At 35.9% G+C, this 26,454-nt stretch overlaps 4 protein-coding genes across 18 annotated transcripts in view; 2 read left to right on the top strand and 2 right to left on the bottom strand.

Moving 5' to 3' along the window:
* The window catches only part of LOC122715368 (misshapen-like kinase 1), a 194,818-nt gene extending 188,446 nt beyond the window's left edge, over nt 1-6,372 (top strand). For both annotated transcript variants that reach the window (XM_043937506.1, XM_043937505.1), the window contains one exon: nt 3,684-6,372. The gene's annotated coding sequence lies outside the window, so the exon portion shown is untranslated. The remainder of the gene's footprint in view (nt 1-3,683) is intronic.
* An 820-nt stretch (nt 6,373-7,192) lies between these two features.
* LOC122714974 (uroporphyrinogen-III synthase) overlaps nt 7,193-26,454 on the top strand; it is a 42,066-nt gene continuing 22,804 nt past the window's right edge. Inside the window, exons 1-3 of one of the 4 annotated variants that reach the window (XM_043936807.1) lie at nt 7,193-7,656; nt 7,731-8,368; nt 14,237-14,369. In XM_043936807.1, coding sequence (XP_043792742.1) covers nt 7,470-7,656; nt 7,731-8,344 — 801 coding nt within the window. In that variant the 5' untranslated portion in view covers nt 7,193-7,469 and the 3' untranslated portion in view covers nt 8,345-8,368; nt 14,237-14,369. Of the gene's footprint in view, nt 7,657-7,730; nt 8,470-14,236; nt 14,370-26,454 lie in introns of those variants that run through there. The other 3 variants (XM_043936808.1, XM_043936806.1, XR_006346748.1) reach the window with 3 other exon arrangements.
* LOC122714973 (tyrosine-protein phosphatase non-receptor type 14) lies at nt 8,616-11,847 on the bottom strand. Of its 3 annotated transcripts, none has more exons than XM_043936805.1 (7): nt 11,612-11,847; nt 10,688-11,054; nt 10,457-10,625; nt 10,224-10,385; nt 10,067-10,155; nt 9,748-9,949; nt 8,616-9,673 (listed from the first exon to the last, which is right to left on the bottom strand). In XM_043936805.1, the coding sequence occupies exons 2-7, from the start codon at nt 11,035-11,037 to the stop codon at nt 9,356-9,358; spliced, it is 1,290 nt and encodes a 429-aa protein (XP_043792740.1). In that variant the 5' UTR covers nt 11,038-11,054; nt 11,612-11,847; the 3' UTR covers nt 8,616-9,355. The 3 variants fall into 3 exon arrangements, with proteins under 3 accessions (XP_043792740.1, XP_043792738.1, XP_043792739.1); XM_043936803.1 differs by lacking the exon at nt 11,612-11,847 and adding an exon at nt 11,324-11,601; XM_043936804.1 differs by lacking the exon at nt 11,612-11,847 and adding an exon at nt 11,404-11,601.
* LOC122714970 (protein unc-79 homolog) overlaps nt 12,125-26,454 on the bottom strand; it is a 22,769-nt gene continuing 8,439 nt past the window's right edge. For 3 of the 9 annotated variants that reach the window (XM_043936792.1, XM_043936795.1, XM_043936801.1), the window contains exons 10-47: nt 26,149-26,290; nt 25,866-26,042; nt 25,376-25,653; nt 25,143-25,285; nt 24,834-25,055; nt 24,486-24,629; nt 23,986-24,115; nt 23,455-23,627; nt 23,221-23,369; nt 22,874-23,031; nt 22,624-22,805; nt 22,355-22,556; nt 21,928-22,122; nt 21,059-21,172; nt 20,055-20,203; nt 19,863-19,984; nt 19,558-19,789; nt 19,335-19,473; nt 19,044-19,233; nt 18,195-18,468; nt 17,355-17,656; nt 16,974-17,281; nt 16,821-16,910; nt 16,580-16,756; nt 16,411-16,496; nt 16,103-16,350; nt 15,549-15,662; nt 15,340-15,480; nt 15,115-15,269; nt 14,952-15,046; nt 14,415-14,663; nt 13,763-13,990; nt 13,546-13,701; nt 13,285-13,460; nt 12,939-13,203; nt 12,740-12,874; nt 12,544-12,666; nt 12,125-12,441 (exon numbers count right to left, since the gene is read on the bottom strand). In XM_043936792.1, the coding sequence (XP_043792727.1) occupies nt 12,253-12,441; nt 12,544-12,666; nt 12,740-12,874; nt 12,939-13,203; nt 13,285-13,460; nt 13,546-13,701; nt 13,763-13,990; nt 14,415-14,663; nt 14,952-15,046; nt 15,115-15,269; nt 15,340-15,480; nt 15,549-15,662; nt 16,103-16,350; nt 16,411-16,496; nt 16,580-16,756; nt 16,821-16,910; nt 16,974-17,281; nt 17,355-17,656; nt 18,195-18,468; nt 19,044-19,233; nt 19,335-19,473; nt 19,558-19,789; nt 19,863-19,984; nt 20,055-20,203; nt 21,059-21,172; nt 21,928-22,122; nt 22,355-22,556; nt 22,624-22,805; nt 22,874-23,031; nt 23,221-23,369; nt 23,455-23,627; nt 23,986-24,115; nt 24,486-24,629; nt 24,834-25,055; nt 25,143-25,285; nt 25,376-25,653; nt 25,866-26,042; nt 26,149-26,290 (6,752 nt within the window). In that variant the 3' untranslated portion in view covers nt 12,125-12,252. The remainder of the gene's footprint in view (nt 12,442-12,543; nt 12,667-12,739; nt 12,875-12,938; nt 13,204-13,284; nt 13,461-13,545; nt 13,702-13,762; nt 13,991-14,414; nt 14,664-14,951; nt 15,047-15,114; nt 15,270-15,339; nt 15,481-15,548; nt 15,663-16,102; nt 16,351-16,410; nt 16,497-16,579; nt 16,757-16,820; nt 16,911-16,973; nt 17,282-17,354; nt 17,657-18,194; nt 18,469-19,043; nt 19,234-19,334; nt 19,474-19,557; nt 19,790-19,862; nt 19,985-20,054; nt 20,204-21,058; nt 21,173-21,927; nt 22,123-22,354; nt 22,557-22,623; nt 22,806-22,873; nt 23,032-23,220; nt 23,370-23,454; nt 23,628-23,985; nt 24,116-24,485; nt 24,630-24,833; nt 25,056-25,142; nt 25,286-25,375; nt 25,654-25,865; nt 26,043-26,148; nt 26,291-26,454) is intronic. The other 6 variants (XM_043936797.1, XM_043936793.1, XM_043936794.1 and 3 more) reach the window with 6 other exon arrangements.

Raw genomic sequence — 26,454 nt, 5'->3', positions numbered from 1 at the left:
CGTATTGAAATACACGCGAAAAATTAGAAAATTGTATACATATAAATTGCGATTTAGAAATTAAATTATTTTGGAAATTGTTGTTTCACAAATCTTAAATTAACTCTCTTTCTTGCACAACGAGAGCAAGGATACAATTTTCTTTTCGTTACACGTTACGGTAAGGGGCGATACGCGGCGTAAGAAAGAAAATATTGGAACATTGGAATTAATGATTGTTTCTGAAACTCGTGCCAATTTCAAATTACCTTTCGACGAACTCGTAAGGTGTAATTTTCTTTTCGTTACAGGCCGTGGTAGCAACATAGTCGCAGAAAAAAAAAATAAACGTATGCACGTCCATTGTGCGGGCACGCACGACGCAGAAGGGTTTTTGTTCCAACGTACCACACGCTCGGCAGCTCGTGTCATTCGCACGACGTCGTGACCTTCTTGCAATAAAAGACCGCGAAAGCTGCAAAACTCGGTTTCTTTTCACTCTCGACGAAAATATCCCGTTGAAAAGAAATTCTTGGAACTGTAGTTCAAACTTTCCTTGGAATCCCCTTTGCGGATCCTTCACACCGTGAACAGAATTCACTTAGAGAAATTCCCGATATTTTCAAACCGAGTTGTTCTTCGTCGCGTAAAAATCGACAATCGGTATATAATTTAAATTTAGAACAATCATCGATGGGGTCCTCGATAACGTTTCAACCATCCTCCTCTCGTCCGCCTTCGAGAAGGGGGAAAAAAGGACGAAAGAAAAATGGACAGTTTCGATTTAACATCGAGCATAAAATTAATGATCGTTTACGATTATTAATAGCCACGGTAAGATGGCCTCGACCGCATGAATTTCGCACGGTTATCGTGCCTCAACTTCGGCTCTTGTAATTGCCGCGCACCGTCCCGAGTGATAAATAATTTGCAAATATACCGCAACCGACAACATTGTACATAGGGGCGGCATCGATACAGCCACCGCAAGATTTATCGATTCGTTCGAATTGCCGTTTCGCGAACCGGCGACCTTGAATCCCTTTGTCTTGCTTCTTTTCTACGCACACCGCTCTATTAGTCCCTCCTCTCGTGGACAATCAAATCGCGTACTATCGTTTCCATCTGATAAGATTTATTGCCTCGGTTTGTCGAGGATAAACGTTGTTTAAACTTCGCTCGTTTAAATTGCAACAACCACTGACGAAACTTGTTTGTTATATAGGAAGCATGAAAAATAAAAGTGGAGAAGCGTGTACACTCTCTCTTTGTATCGAAACCAATCTTATTTTATTTTATTTTATTTTTATTTTTCTTTCGAGACCGGAATGATTCCTCGTTGAATGGAAGATAACGGAGATTCGAGAGATGGAGGAGGATGGAGGACGAGGGGGGGGGGAGAGAGATGCTATTGACCCGTTTGATTGATTAAAACGTCGAGCTCGTCGCAGTTGTTCGATCGCTAAATGAATTTCGTTCGCCGCGCCAGCCAGGTATACAAAGCGGCGCTTTAAATCTTCGGGGCTTAATAATCAGTCTGAAGGCTCGTAACTCTTCCCAGTGTATTCTTCGTCTCTAGAAACCGAGAGACGTTGGAGGCGATGGGCGAGAATGAAACGACGACGATGGCGAGGGCGATGCTGTGGTATCGGTCGATTCGAAGAAAATTCAAGGAGAAAAATCGAAACTCCAAGTGCGTGCATTAATCTATTCTCTTGTTAACGTTTTAAACCTATACATAAAAAACATTTTCACATTAGATATTTTCACATTAGAAATAATTCACGTCGATTCGGATAAGTGGAAGCCTGCAGGCGTTATTTGCCGTTTATTATTGAAGGCGCGTTATTGCGCCTCTGGTATTACGTGGCAATAAACGAGAGATTTTAATTACTAGTTCTATAAAACGGCGTCAATAAAGACATTGCACAGTCGGTACGGTAACTTGCTCTTCTTCTCCTTCGTTATCGGATAAATAATTCGAATAATAACCGTGAACGAATCTCTCATCTCTTTTCGCCTAGGCTTTCTCATCTCGGCATGAATCATTCCGACAACGATCCACATTCGCAAAAAGGAATCGTCGTAATTCATTATTAATTCGATCGTCATCCTCGGTCGATAATAAAGCGATCGTTTTAACGCCACGACCGCCATTAAAATTCTTGATGTTTCAATTGAATTTCAAACGGAGCGTAAAGCGCCGCAAACCATAGTACAAGCATCTCCACGACGCGTGTATATGAGCGGACGAGCGAGTAGTATAGGGATAGTTGGTGTGTCCGTCTGGCCGTTTATTATGGCACCGAAGGAAATTACGAACGAGAGTCGGCCTGTGGCCATCGCGGTAGCCGATTGGTGCGCGGCAATATGAACGAGTGGCGGCACAATATGAACGTCAGAATCGAAAATTCGAGAAAGTTCGAGTATCCTCTCTTAAGGATCGATTAAAGAAACCGAGTTTGAACAAAATAAAAATTTACACGAATCTACTTAACCGCAATACTCGGTTCGAATAGGATGAGAAAAGATTCGCCATACCGAGATATTTCGATAGTGAAAACAAACTTTCCAGAGTTTTATTCCTCGAACATATTCCTCCCCTTTGCACCTTTCAGTTATCAACCTGTAGAATTACTTTAATATTCCTTCGAAGAAACCCGTTCTCCTTAGCGAAACAACTTTTAACTCCCTTTAATATATTCTCATCGTTATCTCCCAGAATTTCCCAGAATTATTTTACCAACTCTCGGGATCCACTCATCTTCGCTCGTCGACAATTTCACTCTCAAAATATATTTTACACCCTCAGTTATCGGGCCCCTAAAATTATTATAACAACTCTCGATACATTCAACTGTGAAATATATTAGCGCCCCCCCCGTTTATTAACCTTCATTTTCAACGGCCGGGGAATCAGCGCCATCTGCGAATACGCCATCTAGAAATTCCCCAGGAATACATTGTTTCCCACGTGAAGGAGTGGAATCGCGCAAGTATGGACGGTATCGCGGAGGGCAGGCCGCGAGATTCTCTCCATCGGCAATTTGCATGACCGATGATCGTGCACTGGTGAACACCGGCCTGGCGTGGACTAGGTGCATCGTCATTACGCACTGGCCAGATACGATCAAACTGTCGGTAATGATAGTCGCGCGACCCGGCGCACGTACGACGAACGCGAGGGTCGCGTTTATTAAATTACGTCAAATTATTGGTACGCTCGGAGGGTCGATTATCGGGGCTGCTCGTTCGACCGCCAAGAATCGTTCTCCTTTTCCCCGATTATCACGAGAAACCGGCGCGAGGTGGTAGCCGAGATCTTCATGCTCTTGGACACGGCTCTTTGCCGATCTAACCTGACACGATTCCTTGCTTCGATGCAGCGGAAGGAAAGTGGCAAACGAGCTTGAGAAGTGGTTGGAAGGAAGATCTGAGATTTGAACTGGTTTTTAGATTTGAGGAGAGGATGGAACAGAATTTTTTTTTTTTTTTTACTTTTATATCTTGTCATTGTTATTTTATATTTATTTCTTCGATTATATTTAATCTCTTTTTTTTGCCGAGATCTATTTTTTTTTCTTCTGTGTCGTGGAACGAGATATATTAAGGATACATATGTATATATCGTTTTTTAATCGATGTTTCGAAGAAGAGATATATATGTATGTATAATTAATCATACGAACGATTTTCGATTTCAGATTCGAACCGACGAAGGATTAAAGAAGGCAAAGAGCGGTCCGGATGGGGCGTCGAGGATCTCCGAGATGTCTTCGATTAATCAAAAACTCGTAGCTCAAGCAAGGAGGGAGGGACGGATCTAGGATCCGTCGAAGATCCCACCATTTGTCCTCCTTTTTTTTTTTTTTTCTTCTTCTTTTTAATCCATTGCAGCCATTGCGACCACCAATCGAAAAATCTGACCTTTCGAAATATCCAATTTTCGCATTGGATCGCGAGAGATCGTTAGAAACGAGGAAGGAGGAAGAGGAGTCGCTATAGGACACTGCGACACTTTCCACGATCGAAACTTTGGATTCAACTTGAAGACGACGCTTGCTGGATGAAGTTACTCGAAGGAATCGAAAGTGGAAGTCGGAAGACAACGCTCACAATTCGTGATCCATGAAAAAGATCCGAGTTTTTCTAGCTTGATCAAATTAATTAAAAGTAAACGAAATGAAAGACGACGAAAAAGAAAATTTTGCACGAATGATCTTTAAATCCTTTTTTTTTTTTTATAAGCTTCGAAATACTCGGAGCATGTTTCTAATGGATCACGAAAAACTGGAAGAAAATTCATACAAGATAACGAGAGCAGCGTTATTTTCGAAACAAAGAAAATGAACGAGCAAATTCAAAATGGTCCATCGATCGATGAAACCAATGTACGAGGGATGATTTAATGAAATCGCTTCTGATAAAAAAAAAAAAAAAAAAAAAAAAAAATAGTAAGCGGTAGAAAATATGATATCGATTCTGGAAGCGATACTCGGATAGCGGGGAAAAATCATCCGACACAATCATTAGCAGAGAGATACGTGCTAACACGCGCCGTTAGTTAATCTAATAGGAAGCGTAGTTAAGGATTATAAATGCCATAATAATGACCAACTTCTTGTGGTTGTACTTAAGTCATATCTTTATACTTTACTATTTTACGTTTAAGGCCAATTAAGTATGTAAGTTGCATAATATTTTACTATCGGAGTATCTTCGAGTTAATTGCTAGGCATTTATTTCTTTATCTCTTTTTTGTTTGTTATTTTTTTTTTTTTTCATCGCGATGGTTTCCGGTACCGGAAGTGATTATATTCCGTGACGATAATCGTCGACACACTGGACACAGATGTAACGAATTCATCGTTTCTTTTTTTTTTTTTTTTTTTTTCCTTTCTTCGTTGAAAGGAGGCTTCTTTCTGATGAATATTCGCCTTTCGAGAAGTTGACAAATTACCGATCGTTTGTCACAGCTACGTCTTGAAGTTCGGCGAACATTCTACTTGTTATTCACAGAGACCGATGAAATATTAAGAAATTATTCTTTTGACTTTCATTTTTTAACCTCGGTCGATAACCGAGTAAAAATTCGAATGTGCAATGGATTTGTTCTACGATCTGTTGTTAGTCGGTACGTACTTGCATTATACTGCGTCCAGTACTCTAAACGAAATCGTCAAAGGCCTGTGACATCCGACAATTGCGCAAAAGAACTGCTTAACGAACTCTTTATCGGAAATCAGGTATCGAGACCTGTCGGTTAACAGTCCTGGCCAGACCCAAGACGCTCTGGACTTTGGTCTTTTGTGATTATTATTTAAGTAGGTTTTAAGCGTATGATAGATTAGCTGAAGTTTTACAATGTTTCTCTTCTATATTCTTTTCAAAAAACTCCGTTTCGCTTTTATCCTTTTTTTCCCGTCGATGAAATTTTGCGAGCGATAAATAATCAGCGAAACTATAAATAAACAATGCGAATGTAGTTACAAACATCGTTTGAAAGAATAGTAATAATAATGGAGTTCGTGAATCTAAAAGAAAATCAAGCGAGAAAAGAGATACATTTATACGATTTAAATATACCGCCAAGACCATTGCCTCTTCGATTTTAGAGCAACGGAGCAAAGTAGAACCGAAGAGTTCGATTCAAATGATGATATGAGAGTTAATTTTACGATAAGAATACGTTTTAATCCGTATGTCGATAATATTTCTTACAGTTCTCTGTAACATAAGTTTCCCTAGTTATATATAATGTTAAGAAGATGTAGATTTTGGATTCTCATGATAAACATTCTATTTTGCGTAATGAATACGAGTAAGAAGGCACTCGGTCCCCTTTACGATGGAACTCTGTGCGTTATAATTGTTCGTGGATAAAGAATGAATATTTCGTATGTCGACGTTCGCCGAGATTTTGCCAGGAGAACAGATTGCGATGCTACCAATTCATCGCATAAATATCCCTATATTACAACTTATCCCATATCTCTGTCCTCCTTTACTTTGCGTTCTTTCTTCTTTAAGGTTAGTTTTTTTTTTTTTTATAGGGCATTGGATGTATCATTGTCCATGTTTTCACGTTGTGCTTGACCAATGTGAAATGATGTTTCATTACGACGATACTGAGATGGTGCGTCGATTTTCATTATATTGTTCGTGTTTTCATGGCGAAATACTCGATGCGTAAGGGTCGAGGATCGTTGTGCCTTCGAATGCACCTGTTCGAATGATACGTTTTATCGATAATAAGAACAGACATCCACTTTGTGATTTCGTAAGCAGTTGTTCAATGTTTTCTTTTTTTTTTTTTATACTTTCCTTAATGCTTATCTAGAATAGCTTGTATACCCTAAAGAGTGTTTCAATAAAAGTGACAATGAAATCAAACTCGATTCTGTGTTTCCTTCATTATTTTTCTTTTTGGAGAATACGTAGAGAACACGTTCACTGACGATACTTTTTTAAACTGTATATAGAAGAATTTATATTTAAAATATATACAAATATATATAAACTTTTTGATAGAATAGAAAAGTTAATTTATCAAGAATTTAGTGCACATTGTAATTTTGAAACGATAAAAGTGTATTTAATTGACATTCGAGATCTCGTATACAGCCATGTGCTAAGAACGAACATAGATAGAGAGAACAAATACTAGAAGAAGGACAGAGATAAGATAAATTATATATAAAATAATATAAGATAATATAATATAATAATATATAATATAAGATAATAATATAAGATAAATTATATATAAAATATTGAAATCAGCGCCATCTCCAGAGTGCCGCAAACAAAACTTTTAAAAAAAGGATAGAAAATAGTGGGAGAAAGATGGAGATAAACTAAGAATTAATCGTTAGTGCCATCTCTTGAGTACTAAAGATTTCTTAAAAATAGGATAAAGTAGAACAAGAATTAAAAATTAGCGCCATCTCTCGAATGTTCCTAGAAACATAATTCTTTTTTCTATTAAAGTAATGTCTTTGGAACTCTAGAGATGGCGCTGATAGTTAATTCTTATTTTATTTCTATCCTTTTCCTACTTTTTTTCTATCCTTTCTTATGAGTTTCATTTGCGACACTCTGGAGATGGCGCTAATTTGAATGTTTTTATCATATCTCTGTCCTTCTCTCATTATTTTGCTTTCCTTGTCTAATTGCTTTGCATTTATGCGCTAGAGACAGTTTCCATATTTGATCGAAATCTGAATTTGCTATTGCTGTTTTTGAATCCGATATTTGAATTACTACTTTACCGCGTTTTTTATTTGTAATTTGTGTTGAATATTTTCAACAAATTATTATATTTCTTCGTGAATTAATATTATTCGATATCTATCGATATGTGAAATAGTTACAAACATCCGTTTCTAGTAATATATAAAATCGCGGGTGTTTATTTTCGTTCAAATATCCGGTATGCCGGGTGTGCGGTAATTTCCTTTTCATATATAACGAAAGGAAAATTCGCGAATATGGCATTACGTTACGAAAAAGTTGTTTTATGTCGTGGTTTATCGGAGAAAAATGATTCGCAAGAGGCATACGTAAAAACCTTGAAAACGGCAGGTTATTTGTGCGATTGTTTGCCTACTTTGCGCTTTGAATTCGTAAATATTTCGGAATTGAGGACATGTTTTTTATCATCATCTTCATACTATGGTAATAACATTATAAGTAAATTTAATTCTTTTTAAATTCAAATTTTTTTCATTTTTCAAACAATATATTCACAGGACTTGTCCTGACAAGTCGTCGTGCTGCAGAGGCAATTGAACTTTCTGCAAAAGAAGATCCTGATATTCTACTTCCCTGGAAAACTTTGCCAGTGTATTGTGTAGGACCAGCAACAGAGTCTTTTGCTAAAAGTCACTTAGGTTCAGAGAACTGCTTTGGTAAAGAGGCTGGTAATGCCAAAGAATTAGCAGAATTGTTAGTGGCCTCGATTGCAAAAAAGTCAAAACCTTTACTTTATCCTTGTAGTGAAATTGGACGCGAGACAATAGAAAAGACTCTTAATGAAAATGACATTAAAATTCATAAAATAGTTGTTTATAAAACTTTGGCTAGTAAAACTTTAGAACATGATCTATTAAAATTCATGGACAATGTGCCCAAAATCTTCATATTTTTTAGTCCATCTACAGTAGAATACATAGTAACATTATTGAAAAAAAAGTCTTATGATCTAAACAATATAAAAGCAGTTGCTATTGGACCTGTGACTAGACAAGCATTACTTGATGCTGGTTTTAAAGTTTTTGCCACTGCAAACAAACCTGATCCTGTATCTTTGTTGGATGCTATTAATAATGCTGATGAAAGTGAACTTAATGAAAAGACTGAATGAAGAAATTATTTACTGTTATACTATGTAAGTATATAATTGTCAATAATCTATTGGGACTATATTTAATTTGATAGTGTAAAAAGTGATAATTATTTTATTCCTAGAATATTCTATTCTAATCCTATATTAAACATTAAAAATAATTTGGTCACAATGGATTAAAGTATATTTTGTTCATATTTGTTCACATTTTTATATAATTTATATGTAATTTATTTTATTGGATGTGTGTTAAGATAAAGTTGGTTAAATTCAACCACTAATGAACAAATTTTATTTTTGTTATAACAATAAATATATTTTATTTTATTAACATTTTAATGGAAAAAGATAATTACCATCTATTTACAACATAACATGATCTAGCTCTTATACAACATTAACTATACAATAGCATATAATATAAATCATATTGTTTACAATATTAAAAATTGATACAATCAGGAAAATTATTTCTTTGTATAATAATGGAGTTTTCGAGCTTCGTTTCTCGTGATATATTGAAATGTTATATAAGTTTGAAAATAAAAGTTGGATAATTATTCGAAAATCGAGATCTAAAATAGAATTGATTCTTAATTCAATATTGTTCGATTAAAGCTCGGAGTTGTTTTTGTATTTTACCGAAGAAAAGAACAATGAGTAAAAACAATAGAGAGTTAAGAATCAAAACAAATAATTTGTCTTATAGTGTGATACGAGTAATTTCTCGATCAGTAGTAAATGGACAGCGGATATCCCCGTATATCGTCTCGTGCAGTTATCTAATTTTTACTTGTATTACTTATAAGTATTATATAGAGTAAAAGAACGAATAGTTTGTGAATTTGTGCGTGTCAGTCTTTACCATTAATCTCTATAGAATTTCCTATTGCTCCTCGCAAAGGTGTGTGTGTATGTGTGTACATAATTATTAGAAAATACTGTTCCTTAGAAATATTTATCATACGCGGAACGATTACGTTTCTCATCAGATACAACATCTGATAATAGATTTTATTTTTCCTAATTTTAATATCTACTTCGATTAACCACGTTACCAAGAAGGCACGAAATATCTGCTCCCACAATTGTAGATTGATTAGCATAGTAAGGCTGAGGTGGATTTCCTCCATTATTGTATTTCATTTGAACTGCAGTTTCGTAATCAGGTGCTGGTCTGTATGACGGAAGTAAGGCACGTAAATTATTAATGTCCGTTGACGATACAACGGGATAGGGTGATGTCGAAAGATCATTGTAACTAGTCCATCTTGTGTGACCTTCTGTATTTCTATTATCCAAATTTACTGATACAGCATGGTCTCCTGAATCGTTTGTATCGCTGTCCTAAAATATGATGCAAAATTTTTATTTGAATATGTTCTTGGCATAATATCGAGCATGAATGAAATAGTACTTACGAAATAACCATTAGTCGATCTCTCTATTGGTCGAGATTCTTGATGTTGCATATAAAATGTATGTTGTGCTATACACAAACGCCACACATATTTTGCATTACGTGATTCGGTAAATATGAATTGCTTTGGCTCTTCGCCTTCCGCTTGGCATTCTATTCTAAATGTCTTTTTGTGATTAATCACATTGCTTATATCTTTCCACCTATTATAAGTTTTGATTATATTTCATATTTTAATTATTATTATTTTATTATTATTTATTATTATTTTGATTATATTTCATATTTAATGTTTGTAAAATATTCTATGATATAAATACCTGTAGAATTGTGTTGTTTGTGTGTTAGGATATACAATCATAATTCCATTGATAGAAATTCCTAATATCACTTCATTGTTACCATTGTCCTATAAAAATTTATTTTTTAATATTCTTATGTCAAAAAATGCATAAATTGTAAAATTAGTATGAATACTTTAGTAGAGAATGTTTCATTTCCATATCCTTCTAATTGCATAACGATAGAAATGTATAGTTCTTCAGCTGCAGCTTGAGTAACACCCATTAGATTTTTATATTGACATACAGCAGTGTGTAAAAGAGAATCTTGACCTCCAGGATCTGCTTGAATAACATCCTGAGCAATGAAATAATATTAGAAATAAATAGAAAAAATTTAATTATTCTTTTGTAAATTTCCTTAATTACTTTAGGAAATAATGTACATTGCTGCAAGCATTCCATAGTATGTCGTTCTGCATCATAGTTACCAAATTCTGCTTGCATCGAATAGCTTGCTAAAAGTGTTGCTTGTCTAGAATTGCATTGAATTCTACCTTCTAAAATATCACTTTTCAGTTGAAGATAATAATGATACCTAAAAATAATATTTACAATATAAATATTTATAATTAAGAAATATAAAAATCAAAGACATACCTTGTCATTTCATCTTGAATGAGTTGCACATCTGTGACATAATACATAACTCTCAAATATAAACTGAAATTTTTGGCTTCTTTTTCCAATTGTTTTTTTAATGGTTTATCCATGTCAACCCATCTTGGAGATGGAGAATCATGCCGAGAAATGTATCTTAGGCCAAAGAATTCAGGTTGTCCTAGACCTAAACGTTGAGTTATATTGTCTAAACATTCTTGACCAAGGCTATCAATACTCAATGTGCATTCTATGGAAGTGGTATCCAATAATTCTACGCAGATTACATACTGATTTTTGGAAACCACGTTATATTGCCGACTTTTTTTCAAATGGAATTTAAACGGCATTTTAATAATACGTTTGACTGAAAAAAGATAGACACAAAATTAAACCAACTTTATTAAAATCAAATCTTTTATGTATTCGCCGAGTTAATTTTTAAAAAGTTTTTCTAAAAAATTATATGGAATCTATCAATTTAATAATGAAAAAACGATAAATAGAATATAAAACAATATAGTAACGATGCACTTTTATTGAGACTAGTAGAGAAAATCAAATATCTACAATCGAACACCAAAGTAGTTTACATTCCACGATACTTTTACTTTTAATTGAAATACATGTACATACATGTACTTTATACATTCCACTCTGTTGAGCATGAGAAATGTATAATTTTTCACATTTAATAAATCGAAAGCATTTCTAACCTCGTTTTTCACGTCATTAATGCTAGTTACAAAACTGCGATATACAGTTCCTAAAGTAAGTGTCCTTGACATGAGAGTGAATAAAATGGTAGATTTTTTTATTTAAGACGAGAATTAAAAACAATATTAAGAATTTGATAACGAATAATTCGATTATATAAAATGTATAAAACAAGCATATTAATAACAAATTATAAGAATAAGATACTTTTATCGAAAGTATTCCCCAAATAATTTTTAACTGGACAAATCGTATGTAGATGATTAAATGAAAAATTCGATTAATATTATATTTTTTACTGAAAAATCAATTGAATTTATAGTCGAATTGTTGAAAGTTGTTTACATTATTCAGAAATAGGAGAAACTATTCACTAGAATTAAATATTACTAGATTCAGTTACCGAATAAATTCCCTATAAATCTCATTATGCAAGTTACTCAAATTCCTCGTACATAATATGTGCATGATGACTAATGGTCTTATCGAAATTAATCGCACGCCTTTTATTGCAAATGTTTTTATCGCGTTGGATCGAATAAAATTACGTATTTCATGATAACGTGAATGTAACGCGTGCAAAATTCCATCTGCTAGAGTTTTTATGTTTTACATCATGAAAATTAAAATTTCTAGGACAAACAAACATAAAAATAATTGGGAAATTTCAAAATATTATTATATATTTAAAATAATAAATATATTTAATAACAATTAACAAATTAATATTGCAATGTATATAATGCAACATTTGTCTAAAATACAATCCAATATCTTCTTAAATATATTTTATAAAATACACGTCTGTTCAACTAGATAATTATTTGTTTTCTTCAATTTCTATCTTTTTAAATAGAATAAAATTGTGTGGCTGTAGAAGATTGCATTTCTATTTGCCCCATTTTGAATTGTAGTCGATGCAGCCATCGTAAAAGTGTCGCATTAGATTCTCGCCGAGACGAAGCAAAATGTTCAGACATTTTGTTGGGTGGAAAATCTCGACAATTTTGTAAACGAACTTGCAAATGTCCTGGTAACTAATTATAAATAAATTTTTCATAAAAAATCAATATTATCAATATCGTCATGAAAAAAAATTGTTAAGAAAAAAAACAAATCGTTTTAATAACTTGTCTTACCTGAACATGATGCGAATATAGAATGGGACTCCAAAGAGGTAATAATTTACTTAATAAAATAGATCCACATTCTAGAAGAGCTTCGAGTAAGCTTAAGAAATGCAAATTGACCATTTCGGCTAACTATAAAATCAAATTTTTATTTAAGAAACAAAAAAATCATATTTTTTAATATTTCCATGATTTCTTCACTTACGACTTTCGAGTATTCAACTAATTGTAATATACAAGGCGTTATCTTGCCCCAGAATTCCAACAAAATGTTCATTGTAATATGGCCTTCGTTATTCGATGGATTCTTTGATAATTCTTCCAAATACATCGTCCATAGCTAAATATGAACAATAATGCTTACGAATTACGGATTCAAGTATTTGATAAATATATATACATACCTGACACAATATGAAAGCATGGAATAATGAGGACATGTGTAAGACTGATGCTTTAGATTGTTCCGGGAACCCGGAAAATATAACTTGCACATGATCCGCGACATGACAAGATACTTCTTGCGGTATTGGTTGTGCAGATGGGATCGACTGGCCATGGTTGTTATGAGTGTTATTGCCAGCGTACATCGAAGTGTGCGTAAGGGAGCCTAACAGCAACCATGATAGTAATCTGATATGACCTATACAGTCCACATATTCTCGAGCTCTGGAAATGACATTAATTTCAATATTTTTTAAAACTTTTGATTTTTTTTCTGCATTGAATATCATCATCAAACATAATTACCCTTGTTGTATCATAGAAGGAGCGCTGTAGAGCCAAGGAAGATAGCGAGCCACAGCTCTGTTCTCTCTATTGTTGCCTCTGGTGATTTCTAGAGCTACAAATTGCGCGAGACCACATTTTAGGATACCACCTAAAGTATCCTCGTTCAGGCCAGCCTGCATTCCCTTGCTATAGCTCTACATTATTAGAAAATTTATATTATTTGTCGTAGACATGAATTATTAATCTTATTATATATTATAGTATCGGATATTTTATTACCTTTACTTTACTCAAAGTGTGAAAATCTGCCAAGAAATCGAGCACGTCCGACAGTTGATTCTTCAGAGATTCGGAAGCGTTCGTATTGTATATCGGTGATATGTCTGTTTGGATATTCTCCAACGCGATCGTGTTAGGTAACGAGCCTCCGATATCCTAAATATACGAAGCACAAGTTTGTCCACTTCACAAATTTTTGAACGATATATCTGCTTACCTGAAGCACAAAATGCAAGAGTAAAAGAAAATTGGAATCTGGTATCGTGGTCTTGAATTTAATCGCTTGAATCAGCTCGAATACGATGGTTCTTCCGAAAAAATGTTTGTCCCTGTCTTTGATGAAACCTCGATGACAAAGATAGCACAGGTCTGTCAGATAATTGTATTTTATGGTGGAATTCTGAATGGCGTAACTTAACACCTTGGCAAAGGGATCCAGCATGCTCTATTAAACATTTATAATAAATTTAACAAAATTATAATTACAAATATCATAACATAATACATACATAATTGATACAACATCTAAAAATTAATGTTTTTATTTATTTATATATATTTTATATTTATATTTTTTTATATTTTTTTTTATATTTTATATTATTTATATATATATTAAATTTTAAAATAAAAATAGAGATTTAAATTAGATCAACAAAGAAATCAGAAATTCGTTAAAAAACTGTCGTAGATCAAATTTACGAACGAGCATCGAACGATCTCTTAGTCATCGAGAATTCTCGATCACTGCTCCGGCCAGCTCAGGAGGAATAAATTCTCCGTTTACGTGGTTCCTGTAACGACTACGATCACTCCACAACGATAATGATCGTGAACGACAGGTTATTTACGAGCGGCGAATAACTGACCTTCAATTGGATGCCCGGGACCTTCAATAAAGAAATCATGATCCTTAATAATGGAGTGGTATCCTCGATGGACGAGAGCATCAACACTAGTCTGCGAAATAGGCCATCGAATTGCGCGAGAAGACCGCTCCAGGTTGTTGCACCTGGGCTCAAGCCCGTTTCCAGGGGCAAGCAATCCAGATAACAGGCTATGTTGAATAGTATTATCGGGAGGCGTTCCATTGGCAGAGATTTTTTCGCGTTTAGAGCCTGAAATTTAGAATTTATTAATAAATATGTTTATATATGTTATAATGAAAGATTGATTTATGAATTATTTGTATCATGAGATAGTGATTTGAGTATTTAGATTCTGAAATTCGAAGTTATTAAGGTTACTTAAATACTGAAAGATGTATATTTATATATAGAAATTATTCTTGATCTTGATTTATTGAAGAAATTTTTCTTTTTGAAATTTGCGGAAATTTAATTTTTTTGATATAAATTGTGTTCGTTATAATTTTAATAAAATATCTAAAATTCGCATAAAAATACCTCGAGCAATAATTGCAAAGGTGCTATTGGATTCAATTCATTGAAGTCGACTAGAGCCTGAGTGACACTTTTAAAGAATTGCATTCTCGTAGATTCTGAAAGATAAATAGATCCTTCAAATAAATGCGTTTCATAAAAGAATTAAAATCTAAAATCATTGTACCATTTAAATGCGTTTGGAACATTTGTAAGAAGACACCATTAGGCGCCAATTGATGAAGTACGCATCGGAGGAATTGATGAGCCACGCTGATTGCGCCACCAGGTAAATGCATGTTGGTCTCGCTTTGCCAAGGGTACATCGCATTAAGTGCCACTCTGTGAACGAATATTCTTATTATATTGTTGCAAAAAAACAATTAAAAATAGATGAAATAAAATTCGAGACTTTGTAACAACACGTAAGATTTCTGGCAAAAGCGGGGCTGCCAAGGATGGTTCACGATGAATGAACGTCCCCAGGTTGATAATACACAGACCAAGTTCCTCATCTGAATATTCCTCCTTTATCGTTCCACACTCTGAACACCTACAATAAATTACAAAAAATTCAATTCAATTCGAAAATATACATTTATTAATATATCGAATTGCTACCTTTCATAAATACAATCGTCTCCAATGCGAAATAAGCTTTGCTTCAAGTTGAAATCAGCGTGATAGGCCTGTTGCGAGGCGATATCGAAATTAGGCTGTAATTGAGGACCAGACCTATGGATAGATAGAGAATCATAATGGATCGTGTTGAATTTTCAAAGAAATTATATGCGAGAGTTGCCAGATGAATACGGTTTCACATTACCCTTCTACCGTGATTTAATTCCTCAAATATATGACGTCATTATCTTACTATTATATATATTATATAAACAAAGATACAATTTAATACATTAAAAAATAGGAACGCAAAAAATCATATTTATACTACAACGCAATAACGGTTAAAAGGATTTGGTCAATTTAATTTTGAAATTGTTATTAACAGTTTTGGCAGAAGTTTGATTGCGTGTTTTCGTCCAACATAGTGACAATATGATTAATGTTATGTATTCTCCTCCTAGAAATTGGTTTGAAATGAACCATTTTTAATGTTAGAGGGGATGTACCGTGCTCGTCCAGCAATTCTGATGAGATATTCCAGTGAAATTTACCAGGATTCTGCACGCCTGGTTAATGGACCATCGTGGCCAGTGATCTGACTATCCCTTCGCTTGTCTCGTTGAATACGAACGTGATCCTTTGCTCTGCCTCTTCGATCGGGATCGAATGCTCGAACGGGATAATCCGAGGACTCTATCGCTGGAGGCGGCGATTCCAGAGCTACCTGCTTGATCAATCTCCTTGGACTCGTCGATCTGCTCGATTGTATCTCGTTCGATGTTGGAACTAGAGACGCTGACTGAGAAATCGAACTCTGTTATTTTGTTCTTAAGACGATGAGGAAAGATCTACAAATTACCATGTTCTCAGATGTTGTGCTATCTTGTTTTATCGGTGCTTGTCCATCAGTTTTCCCGCTATTTCCGTTATTGTATTTGTTGGAATCTGATGGAATCAGATGTAAGAAGATATCGTTGTTAGGGAAAAAATTTTAGTTAGTTTTTTTTTTATGATGAGAATAATATTACCTTCGATCTCTCGGACACCAAGTACTTGACGAACGTGCTCGACGAGGCCGGTGAAGTCTCTGTGAGGGCCAACTGGTAACAATCGTTCAGGCAATGGAAACTCCAGCTGCGAAATACTTCGAGGACTCGTTATATCGCTAGATATACACGTTTCGCTATCTTGATCGAACGAGGAACCTGAAAATTAATATAATTAATACAAAGATTTTATTAATTTTGAAATATTTTGAAGAGTACTCACTGACTGTTAACACGTCCATTTTGGACAATGGTGATTCAGGCGATCCGTAAGTGTCTTCGCAACGCAGAATTCTCTGAGCTGGTCTTGGACCTATGAAATTATCGATAAATTGATAAAAAGTATCTATCGCTTTTTTCAAATACAAATATTTACCAGCCGGACGAATCGTGGTGCCAATTGGCAAAAGTCTCTCGACAGTCGGTGCAGTTAGAGGATGAGGAGGCTCGTTCCAGCTCGGATGCTGCCCATTATCCGTGCTCGTGATCTGAGACGAGATCGAGCTCACCGCTGGAGAACTCGATTGGTCGCTGCTCGTCACAGTAACCACTTGACCTGGTGACACAGGCGAGGCTATGGTCACTGTCTGCTCTATACGCTTCTGACGACCCAATTGCTTAGAATTCGGTGAATCTGAATTACTGGAGCCTGCTGGAGGCATCTTTTCCTTCGAAAAATCGTATCTGTAATTATATTTGTCTATGTTAAAAATAATTATTTCATCGTATGCGTGATATAACGAAAAATTATGATTACTTTTGAACTTGGGCAGGTAAAGTAGTCGCAAGAGCAGTGGATAATCCAAAAGGTTTCGAGGAGGCAATGTCTCCATTAAAAGCTATTTGTACAGTGACGTTCCTTTCTTGAGCAGCTTTCTCTGTCGCTGGTTTCTCTGGGATCGCTTTATCCAAAATCCCTTTCTCCGCCCTTTCCGTCACTTTCTCGATTCTTGAAGTGTATCTCTGTAGATCTGCTTGACCAGTTAACAAAGTGCTCGTCACCATCATCTTTACTCCTTCGTGCACACTCCACTTCTTTTGAGGTCCAGTCTTCGTACTCTATCCCAAGAAAATAATAGAAAATTAATTTTTAAATCATAAGATATTTTACGACACAATATCGTTCGCACGACGTCGTGAACGAGATATTTCGCGATGGATATTGCTCGTGGAGCTATGAATAAGAGAATAAATATGAGAGTGAAACTCTCGAGAATTATTATCAAAAGTTATTTTTGTTAATAGATTGTTTCTTTGGACGCAGTAAAAAATAACTCTCGATAGCGAAAACTTTTCGAGAGCTTTGCTGTTAAAATGCAAATATATATTCAAGAGTTGTTTTTAAAAAATTGCAAGAGGAAAATACGTTAAAAATGATTATCCAAAAATAAAGTTCATTCTCAACACAATATTTATTACAAAAAATAAATCAATTTACGAGAGTTTCCTTTTTGAAATTCACTTTAAAGATAAAACTTAAATATAAACAAAACAACTCTCGTCCATAATTACATTCAATTATTTAATTTAGAAAGAAATTAGACTTTAAATTTAGAAAGAAATTAGACTTTTTCTTTCCAATCAATTTTTTAATTACCTGATGAGATTCCTCTTCGCTTCCAAGAAACCAAGTAGGTCTGCTGATTCCTTCCGACTTCTTGATAACATTCTGATTGTTCCAATCCGTTTTCGTCAAAATATCGGTCGTGATTCTAGATCCGTGTAGCGAAATACTTCTCGTGACAGCGGTTGGTGTTTCCTCCAGTTCGCCGAGCGATCCACCACTGCTGCCATGCAAGGTGCTGTCAGATTTTGGGCTCTCGGGTATTGCAGCCAGCTCGGACTCCGTATCATCCGCATTGATCGAGTAGCTTTGCAGAGCATTCACAATAGCGGAAATTGTAACAAGCAGCTACTGGTGTAAGCACAGGCACAGGTGTGTCATGATGTAACTCTCTCACTGGGTCCTGGATTGTATATTCTCAAGGCATTCTAGGTAATACTATATCCTAGAATTGACTACTTTTGCTATCTGGTTAAAGAAAAAAATTTTCTACTTCGCGATTCTAATAAATTTTGATTTTGCAATTTTATCATTGCTATTTCGTTTTTAATAAGAAAACGAGGAAATAGTAAAAGTATCGATATATATATATATATCTTCGTTCCTCTAGTCCTTGAGTTATGGTTGTGAAGATTTGAGATGGTAAGGCTACTAGTGAAATAAAGTTTCTAGTAACTTTACAACTTACTCATTGTTTATTCTAAAGAACATAATTATTCCAAAGATATGAAAAAATATGAAGGTAGAAGGGTCAATATAGAGTGCAAAACGCGTCAATGTGAAACATTCCAAGCTGGACTAGCCTAATGCTCTATCTTCCCAGGAATCTATGTTATCGACTAGGATGCAGTGTTTCTAAGAACAATGTATAGATCAAATAACCTGGAGTGTTTGTTCATGTAACGACAAGTAGGTGTGCTCTCTTCCCAATGAGTTTCCATCTGACTATGCGTTGGTCCTGGACTTCTTTGGTGCACTGACACTATAGGAGTTCTCATTGGAGGACTCTCGGCGTTCATATCTCCCATTGCCATCAGTTCGTGATCCACGCCTAAAGACGGTTGCGATACGTCTGAAATTTAATTGTTAGTGTGTTAAGTGTTGTTAAGTGTGATATCCGTCTTAATGTTTTTATATTTTAAAATAATATATTAAAAGTTAACGGCAATGTACCACGTGATCTGGATGGAGCGCTCATCACCACGGTAGCTGGAATTCTTTTGCATTGATGGTGCTGCGTATCTAAAGTGTTCAACACAATCTTGATCAACACTTGCAACTGGTTACACCATGGTTGCTGGCCGTACTGGCACTACGTATATAAAAAAAGTTAATTCATTTTCTTGAATTAAGAAAAAAAAGGATGGAAAAATATTTGAAAAGGTGTCTACTTTACCTTATACAGTATAACGAGAAGAGACATTAACCAAGAGCGTCTATTATGCGGTTCGAGATACCATAAACTGTACGTGGGTGTTTGATGATCGGAAGGAGGCACACCTTGCGGAGGACAGGGACAGTGTTGAAGTATGGCCAGAACTGGAGGCGTCATCATCCATCCCATTACATGATTCTGATCCAGAAGTTGAGGAAGATTCGCGATAAAAACGTTGAATACAGGAGAAACTCTAAACAGAATTATTTTGATTCTAAATTGTTCATTCTGTTGATAATTGGTGATTTATTATTAACATTTGACACCTTAATCGTTGCGGCGAAGTATGAAAAATGCGTTCAGTTTGGTTGTAGCCTAGTAGAAGGTACAAATGACGTAAAACGATTCCTTGCGTTTTTGATAGAGGTTTCTCGTCCGTTGGATAAGCCTGGACAATATTATTTTTTACGAAGAAATGTTGAGTGAATAAAAATTAGAAGGGAAAATAATTTATTCACCTGGTCCTGTCTGGAAAGAAATTGCATCAAAAGAAAAACCAACAAGTGCATGGTCTCTTTATCAGCTTCTTCCAAGTCTACAATTTTGTGAGTGTATCCTGGTAACGCGCTAGTTTCGTCCACCATGTTTAACGAATGAACGTGACCATCTGTAACGTTCGGTTGATAATAAATATTGTTTTTAAGTTAATCGAATCGGATAAAAATTGAATGACCAAGTTTCAAAAAAAATGTTTACCATCCTTGCTTGCGTATTAATATTATCATAGAATTTTTTATTATCTACAATCATGCATAAAAATAATTATGATAAAATCTACACTGTTTATGAATTTTTCAAATTCAAAATCTATTATTACCAGGAAATTATCTACAAACATTCAACTAGAACAAAGGAATCTATTTTCACGATCTAAAGGAAGGGATACCAATCTTTTCAATCTACAAACAACAAAATATCGGAAAAACTACACAAATTTCTACAAAAAAAAAAAGAAAATTCTCGAGGAAAATTTATACGAAAATCTGATCGATCCTACAACAAACAATGCTCAAAACAACGGAGGAAAGAAAATTTATTCTAAAAATTTTCTCAATTGTTTAAACTTCCATCATCCTCAAACCAATCATATAAATAGCTCCACAGCGCAATGCCTAAGCGAAATCAAAGCCAAATCGATTTTTTTTTTCCAGTGTAATCGAATTTTTCATCGCAATGCAAAGAAATTTTATCGGTGATGTTAATCCCGTTAACCTTTTGGGTCACAGCGCAAAAAGAAAACTAAGCGAACTCGTCGGTCAACAAGGAGGTTAATGAACCATCAAACTTACCACACAGGTTTCCACATCGAACATTATCGCGTTTCGCGTGTACACAGATGGGTAAATAGGTGGGTATATGTTTGCATGTATATATGTTTATGTGTGTGTATATATGTAGAACATAGAATAACACAGAGGATAAACGGCCACGTCTAAGGCTAGCATCAGCAACGCTACTCTACCTGGTATACTGTTATTAGGTGGGGTGGACCCCAGCAACTGACCCAGTCCGAATCTGGAGCTCTTGCGCTTCAGGATAGGCGCCGAGTATTGCCGGCTGTACACCTTCTCCTTTTCTGCGCGGGTTCGACACGGTTGGAACACAATTGAGAAACGCGTGTAAACAGCGAGTGGTTTAGACGATGTACGATCGACTAGATTTTCTGCGAACCGGAGCTAAGTCAACGGCGCGAGATTGATCGCGGTCATGGATTCTTTCAAAGAGTAAGGGATTCGTTCTTGGTAGCGGAATTTTTAGGAATTGCAAATTAATCCAGCAGAAGAAATTTTTGTTGGATAGATATGTGATCTATATTGATTTGTTTTTTAGCAATGAAATTCCTTGCAACGAAATTAAGAAACCTGTTAGCTTTAATTGTAATAAAGCGCATGGCAAATTGCTTATTAATAGGCGTCCAATATTTGTTCAAAATTGAACGTATATTTATTATTAGATCGAAAAATTCTTCCTTTCATCACTCTAGATGCATGGTTTGATCTCTAATAATTACCCAGTTTTTGTTTTATTATTATATATACTTCGTTTCACTCTTTGACCCAAATTAAATAATAAATAATTCCTAGGCTTCTATGATTCTAATATTATTCTCTGATGAGTCTACAGTCTATCTGACTTTTGTATCTAATCTGACTTTAGTAAGGGCAAAAGGAGCATTCGGATTCGTATCTTCAAGTCTGACTTATCTTTCAAACTCTCGTGATTCAACGTTGACACTCGTGATCAACGATATAGGAATTTCTGACTATAAAAAGTAAACTATGGAATGAATCACGATATATCCACGAATTTTTCACGAATCGCGTGATTTACCTTGTTTAGTGTCCTGGCGAGGAATCATCGACGCTGGCGCCGACATGGTGCGTTTGTACGGCCATTTCGTGCCGAAACTCGCGCTCAACGTCTTTATGGAGTTAGTTCCGCTTCCTTCCGACTGAGACAGCGCCTCCTGCGCTCTGTGCAACTTCTTCATGAAGATTTCGCTGTTCAAATCCGTATTTCTGAGATCTACGGGTCGATCCTTCGATAAATAAATATCATGAAAATTATTAATTAATAGACTGCAGATATTTATGCAGATATTCTCTGTACGAAAATCTATGTAAGGAATACATAACATTTTTGAATATGTAAGATATTCAGTAAATTTTTATACAAGCTCCACTTCTTTTTAATTCATAAAAATTTTATTTTTAGCGAATAAAAATCTGCAGTCTACTCGTCAGAATTTAAAACTGACCGCGTAGATAGGGTATATCCCCAGATCTTTCCAAATTAATTTGCGCCTCGAGGAAGAGGGCGTCGAAACGATTGAGGAAAAACTCCCAAGTCAAAATATGTCTATCACTGAGACTGTTGTGCAACTGGTACAGCGATTGGAGAACCATCGGCCGGTCGACTATCACTGAATCGAATTGGGTTTCCAAGCAGAGGATCAGGGACTACAAGAATTTGAATTATATTCGTAAATCATTTGAACGAATACAACTAATTGCATATAAATCTTACTCTCATAGCTGTATCGTGGATGGTACCAAGGTACAACGTGGCTCTTTGAGCAACGTACACATTTATGTCGTCCATACTTGCGATTAGATAGCAGAATGCGTTTGCTAGAGCAGCTTGGAGGCTGATGACGTTCCTCAGAGGAGTAGAATCCATGAATCTTGCGATCAGTGTAACTCTTTCCACTGTCACAAATTGTCGATCGATGTTTCAGAAAATGAATTGTATCAGATTGTTGAGCTCTTTCTCATACCTGCCACGAAACGAATACGCCAATCAGAATTGTGGAACTCTTCCTGTATCAGACGCCAGAAGGTATCTATTCCACAAGGCAAAGTCACGCAGTGGAGCAACAATGGCACTGTGACGTGGGCTATGTGAGAATGCTCGCCGTTTAAAAGTTCCCATAGGCTGTAGAGGTAAAGAAGAAACAATTTTGAATTCTGAAAAATTTACTTATAATTTTTAAAATAGAAGTATATATTCGTCATGGAGAATTATAAAGAATACCTGAAATTTCTATTCACCTGCAAGGTATGTAAAATATTGTGAGTAGAGGATTTATTGGCATTGGAGAAATGAGAGTAATTAAATTCTTACTTTTTTATCAATAAATTTTCTTGACACCATATGAAGAATCCTTGATGATCCTTCACCGCCATGTTGAAAGCATCGCCGTAAAGGCACATCACGTTTAAACATTGGAGCATGTAGTAGAGTATGTCGGGCTTGTCGATCGTCATGATCTCCTGTCGGAGAGGAAAGAATTTAATCTCTCGATTTAAAAATTTCCAACCATTTCAAAATCAATTCTATTCTAAATCTGTTCCCAACCTTCAAAAGTTTATGAATATACTGCAATTGTTCGGGAAGATCCTCGATATTGAATCGAAACTTTCCAACAGAGGTGTGCCAGAAATCATCCGTCTCGTTTTCCGGACTCAGATTTAATGGCTCGTCATTCTCTCCTATTATTCTTGGTTTGGCAACGCTCACGGTCGCTGTCGCTGCGAAAAAGAAATTTCCATTCGTCACGAACAATTTAACGATAATATCCATAGAGACAGATATTATTAACATTGGAAAATAAATAAATAATCGAATATAGAAGGACGAAATATTTGAATTGAAATTCGTTTCTTTCTTTCGTAGACCGAAGTAGAATAGATCCGTATTCGATCAGACATGTCTCCGACTCGGTCGATAAATGCGAGATCGATTGTGATAACGGATCCATTCCGATTTGGAAAATTATTGATTTTTTTTCTAGGATAATTTGAATTAATTTTCGAACCCTTGTTTTTTTTTTTTTTCTCTCGTTATCAAGTTAAGAAACATCGAATTTCGTTCGAATTTCATTCTTACCTACGTCAGTCTCGGAAAGGGTGACGGCACGTGCAAAAGCGGACATAACCTTCTCGGTGGGCATGATAGCCGCGAGGTCCAGCTGCTCCGAAACTGTCTCTACTGTGGCTGTCATGATCTGTTCGAAGAACTGATATAAACGATCAAAATAGCTACCTCCGGCCACATAGATTAGCCTACCGTGTTAAATGGTTCACGAAACGCCATTTTTCGCAGTGGAAGAAGAAAGACAGAGAGAGGCGCGCGCACACACACAGTATTGTTTTTTTTTTTTTTTTTTTTTTTTTTTATATACAGACGAACAGCATGCTGCGTTTTTTTTTTGTTGTTGCGTAAAGTGTTTCGCACACAGAGAGGGGATAGAAAGAAAGACGCTGTGTCTCTTAAAAGGCAGGTGTGATGACGAGTTGGTGTATAAATTAGAACAATATCAAATTTGTCAGCGATAATAACGATAGATTTTTTTTTTTTTTTTTTTTTTTCTTTTCGATGGGGTGTACCTGAGGCATGTGGGCAAGAACTCCACCGACCGAATGCATTTCCGGTACAGGCATACTGATCACCACGTCGGATTTCGAGTCACCTTTCCTCGATGCCTCTGGACTTTTCCGCCCGTGTTCTTCCGCCGACTCGTCCACGATTTTCTGAGCGATTTCGAGAAGAAAAATTTTTTTTCACTCGAGATGATTTTTAAAAGATGGAAATTCGACAAGAATTCAAATTACAAATTCTCTAGGATTAGTTAATCGAGGAATGATTTCGATCGATTCGATTAAAACAGATTTTAATTCTTCTTAATTTTAAACAGCGAATAAGAAAGTATGAAGGAAGAAAATTTGCTGACTCACGTCGGGCGGATAAGCGGGATTTTCCGGTGCCATGTAGGTGACAAGCTGCAGGCACAACTGATGCCAGATCACGCTCGACTCGCAATAGGTGCACTCGCTGTTCGTGCCGCACACGTGACAGTTGTTCCAATTCGAGGCGAGAATCGACTTCATCAGACGACACGCGTCCTTGCATACCCACGTACCGATCCCTGTGTGCTTGTCCACGTTCTGCAACTCCATCTTTAATAATTTCTCCATATTTTCCGTCACTCGATGGAACGAATATTAATCTTATTCGCCTCACAGAGATATCTTAGAATTTTTCACCTGTTTCAACAATATATCTAGCATGAGAATGCAACAAGACAGATTGAGTTCGGCATTCGTGGTGAATTCCATGTGCCTCGGTGTCGGGACCACGTCGTCGGACAATGGCGTCGATTTCCCCGATTCGTTTTCGACCACGGAACCTGCAAATGAATGAAAAAAAAAAAAAAAAAAAGAAATGAATAGATATCGTCGTCGCAGAAAATGGCAAGGTTTGAGAAACTCGAAGTTACATATGGCGTTTCCCTCGTCATCCTCCTTCTTGGTCCCTTTGCTGGGCTTCTGCTCGGACTCTGTCGAGTTCATGGCGCCCATCACGGCCACCCCATCGCTGAACATGGAGAACAGTTGACAGAGGGGGATGCTGATCTCCAGCATAGTCAACGTTTGCAGCCAATTCAGAGCTTGCTCTTGAACCTTGGCGCAAGTGTTGACGAACCGTTTCGCCACGAAATTGTACATCTTCTTAGCGTCGAACCCCAGAGGACTCATGTCTCTGTCTAATATTTTGCTGAGAAAAAATAACAACCATTAAACATTTCGAGGATTCGAAGATGAATTTTTAAAAGTGAAATTTAACGAGAATTATGATTAACGAAATTATGAATTCGAGAAAAAAAAGGTTTTGAATTTTTGAAATTGATCTTTCCAAAATTCAGAAAGCAGGAAGAATAAGAGGAATATAATATGAAAGGATTCGTGAAAAGAAGTGTTTTCGCTCACCATAAAATCATTTTTAACTCGTGAAGCTCGTACTCGGGCACGTCGTTCACCATCGCCTCCATCCAGTGTGGCATCACGTAGTCCCAAACGTCTGGGGTGATCACCTCGTAAGGAACCAAGCAGAACAGACGATTCAACCCGTCCTTCAGATGCGACGTCCTCGAGGCAAGTGTCTCCCTTAATCGCGAATATTAACAATATTCATGATCATCATAAATATTAACAAGATCGTTTAAGTTCTTATTAAATTAAATTAAAATTATCTTCGTATCATAGATCGCACCAGTGACCTCCTACGCGGACGTAGTCCGCTGGATGAGGAAGAAGGCAGGAAATGAAGACCTCGTAGTGAGTTTTCATCACCTCTGACAGCCAACCGCACACGTATTCGGTTTTCAATTTCTCCAATGCGCTCTCCGCTTGTCCTACGATGAAAAATGATGGATCAGAATGATTCCCGATTAATGTTTCAATAAAATAAAATAATCGCGGGTATTCACTGCTCTTTTGAAAACGTATTTCAATTTTGTTTGAACGGACTTTTAATTCCGTTTTCGAGTATTTTTTTTTTTTTTTTTTTTTTTTTTTT

This window comes from Apis laboriosa, unplaced genomic scaffold (genome assembly GCF_014066325.1).
Source record: "Apis laboriosa isolate Shangri-la unplaced genomic scaffold, ASM1406632v1 scaffold34_cov151, whole genome shotgun sequence".
NCBI classification, from domain to species: Eukaryota; Metazoa; Arthropoda; class Insecta; order Hymenoptera; family Apidae; genus Apis; species Apis laboriosa.
This window is presented reverse-complemented; position numbering and strand designations above follow the sequence as displayed.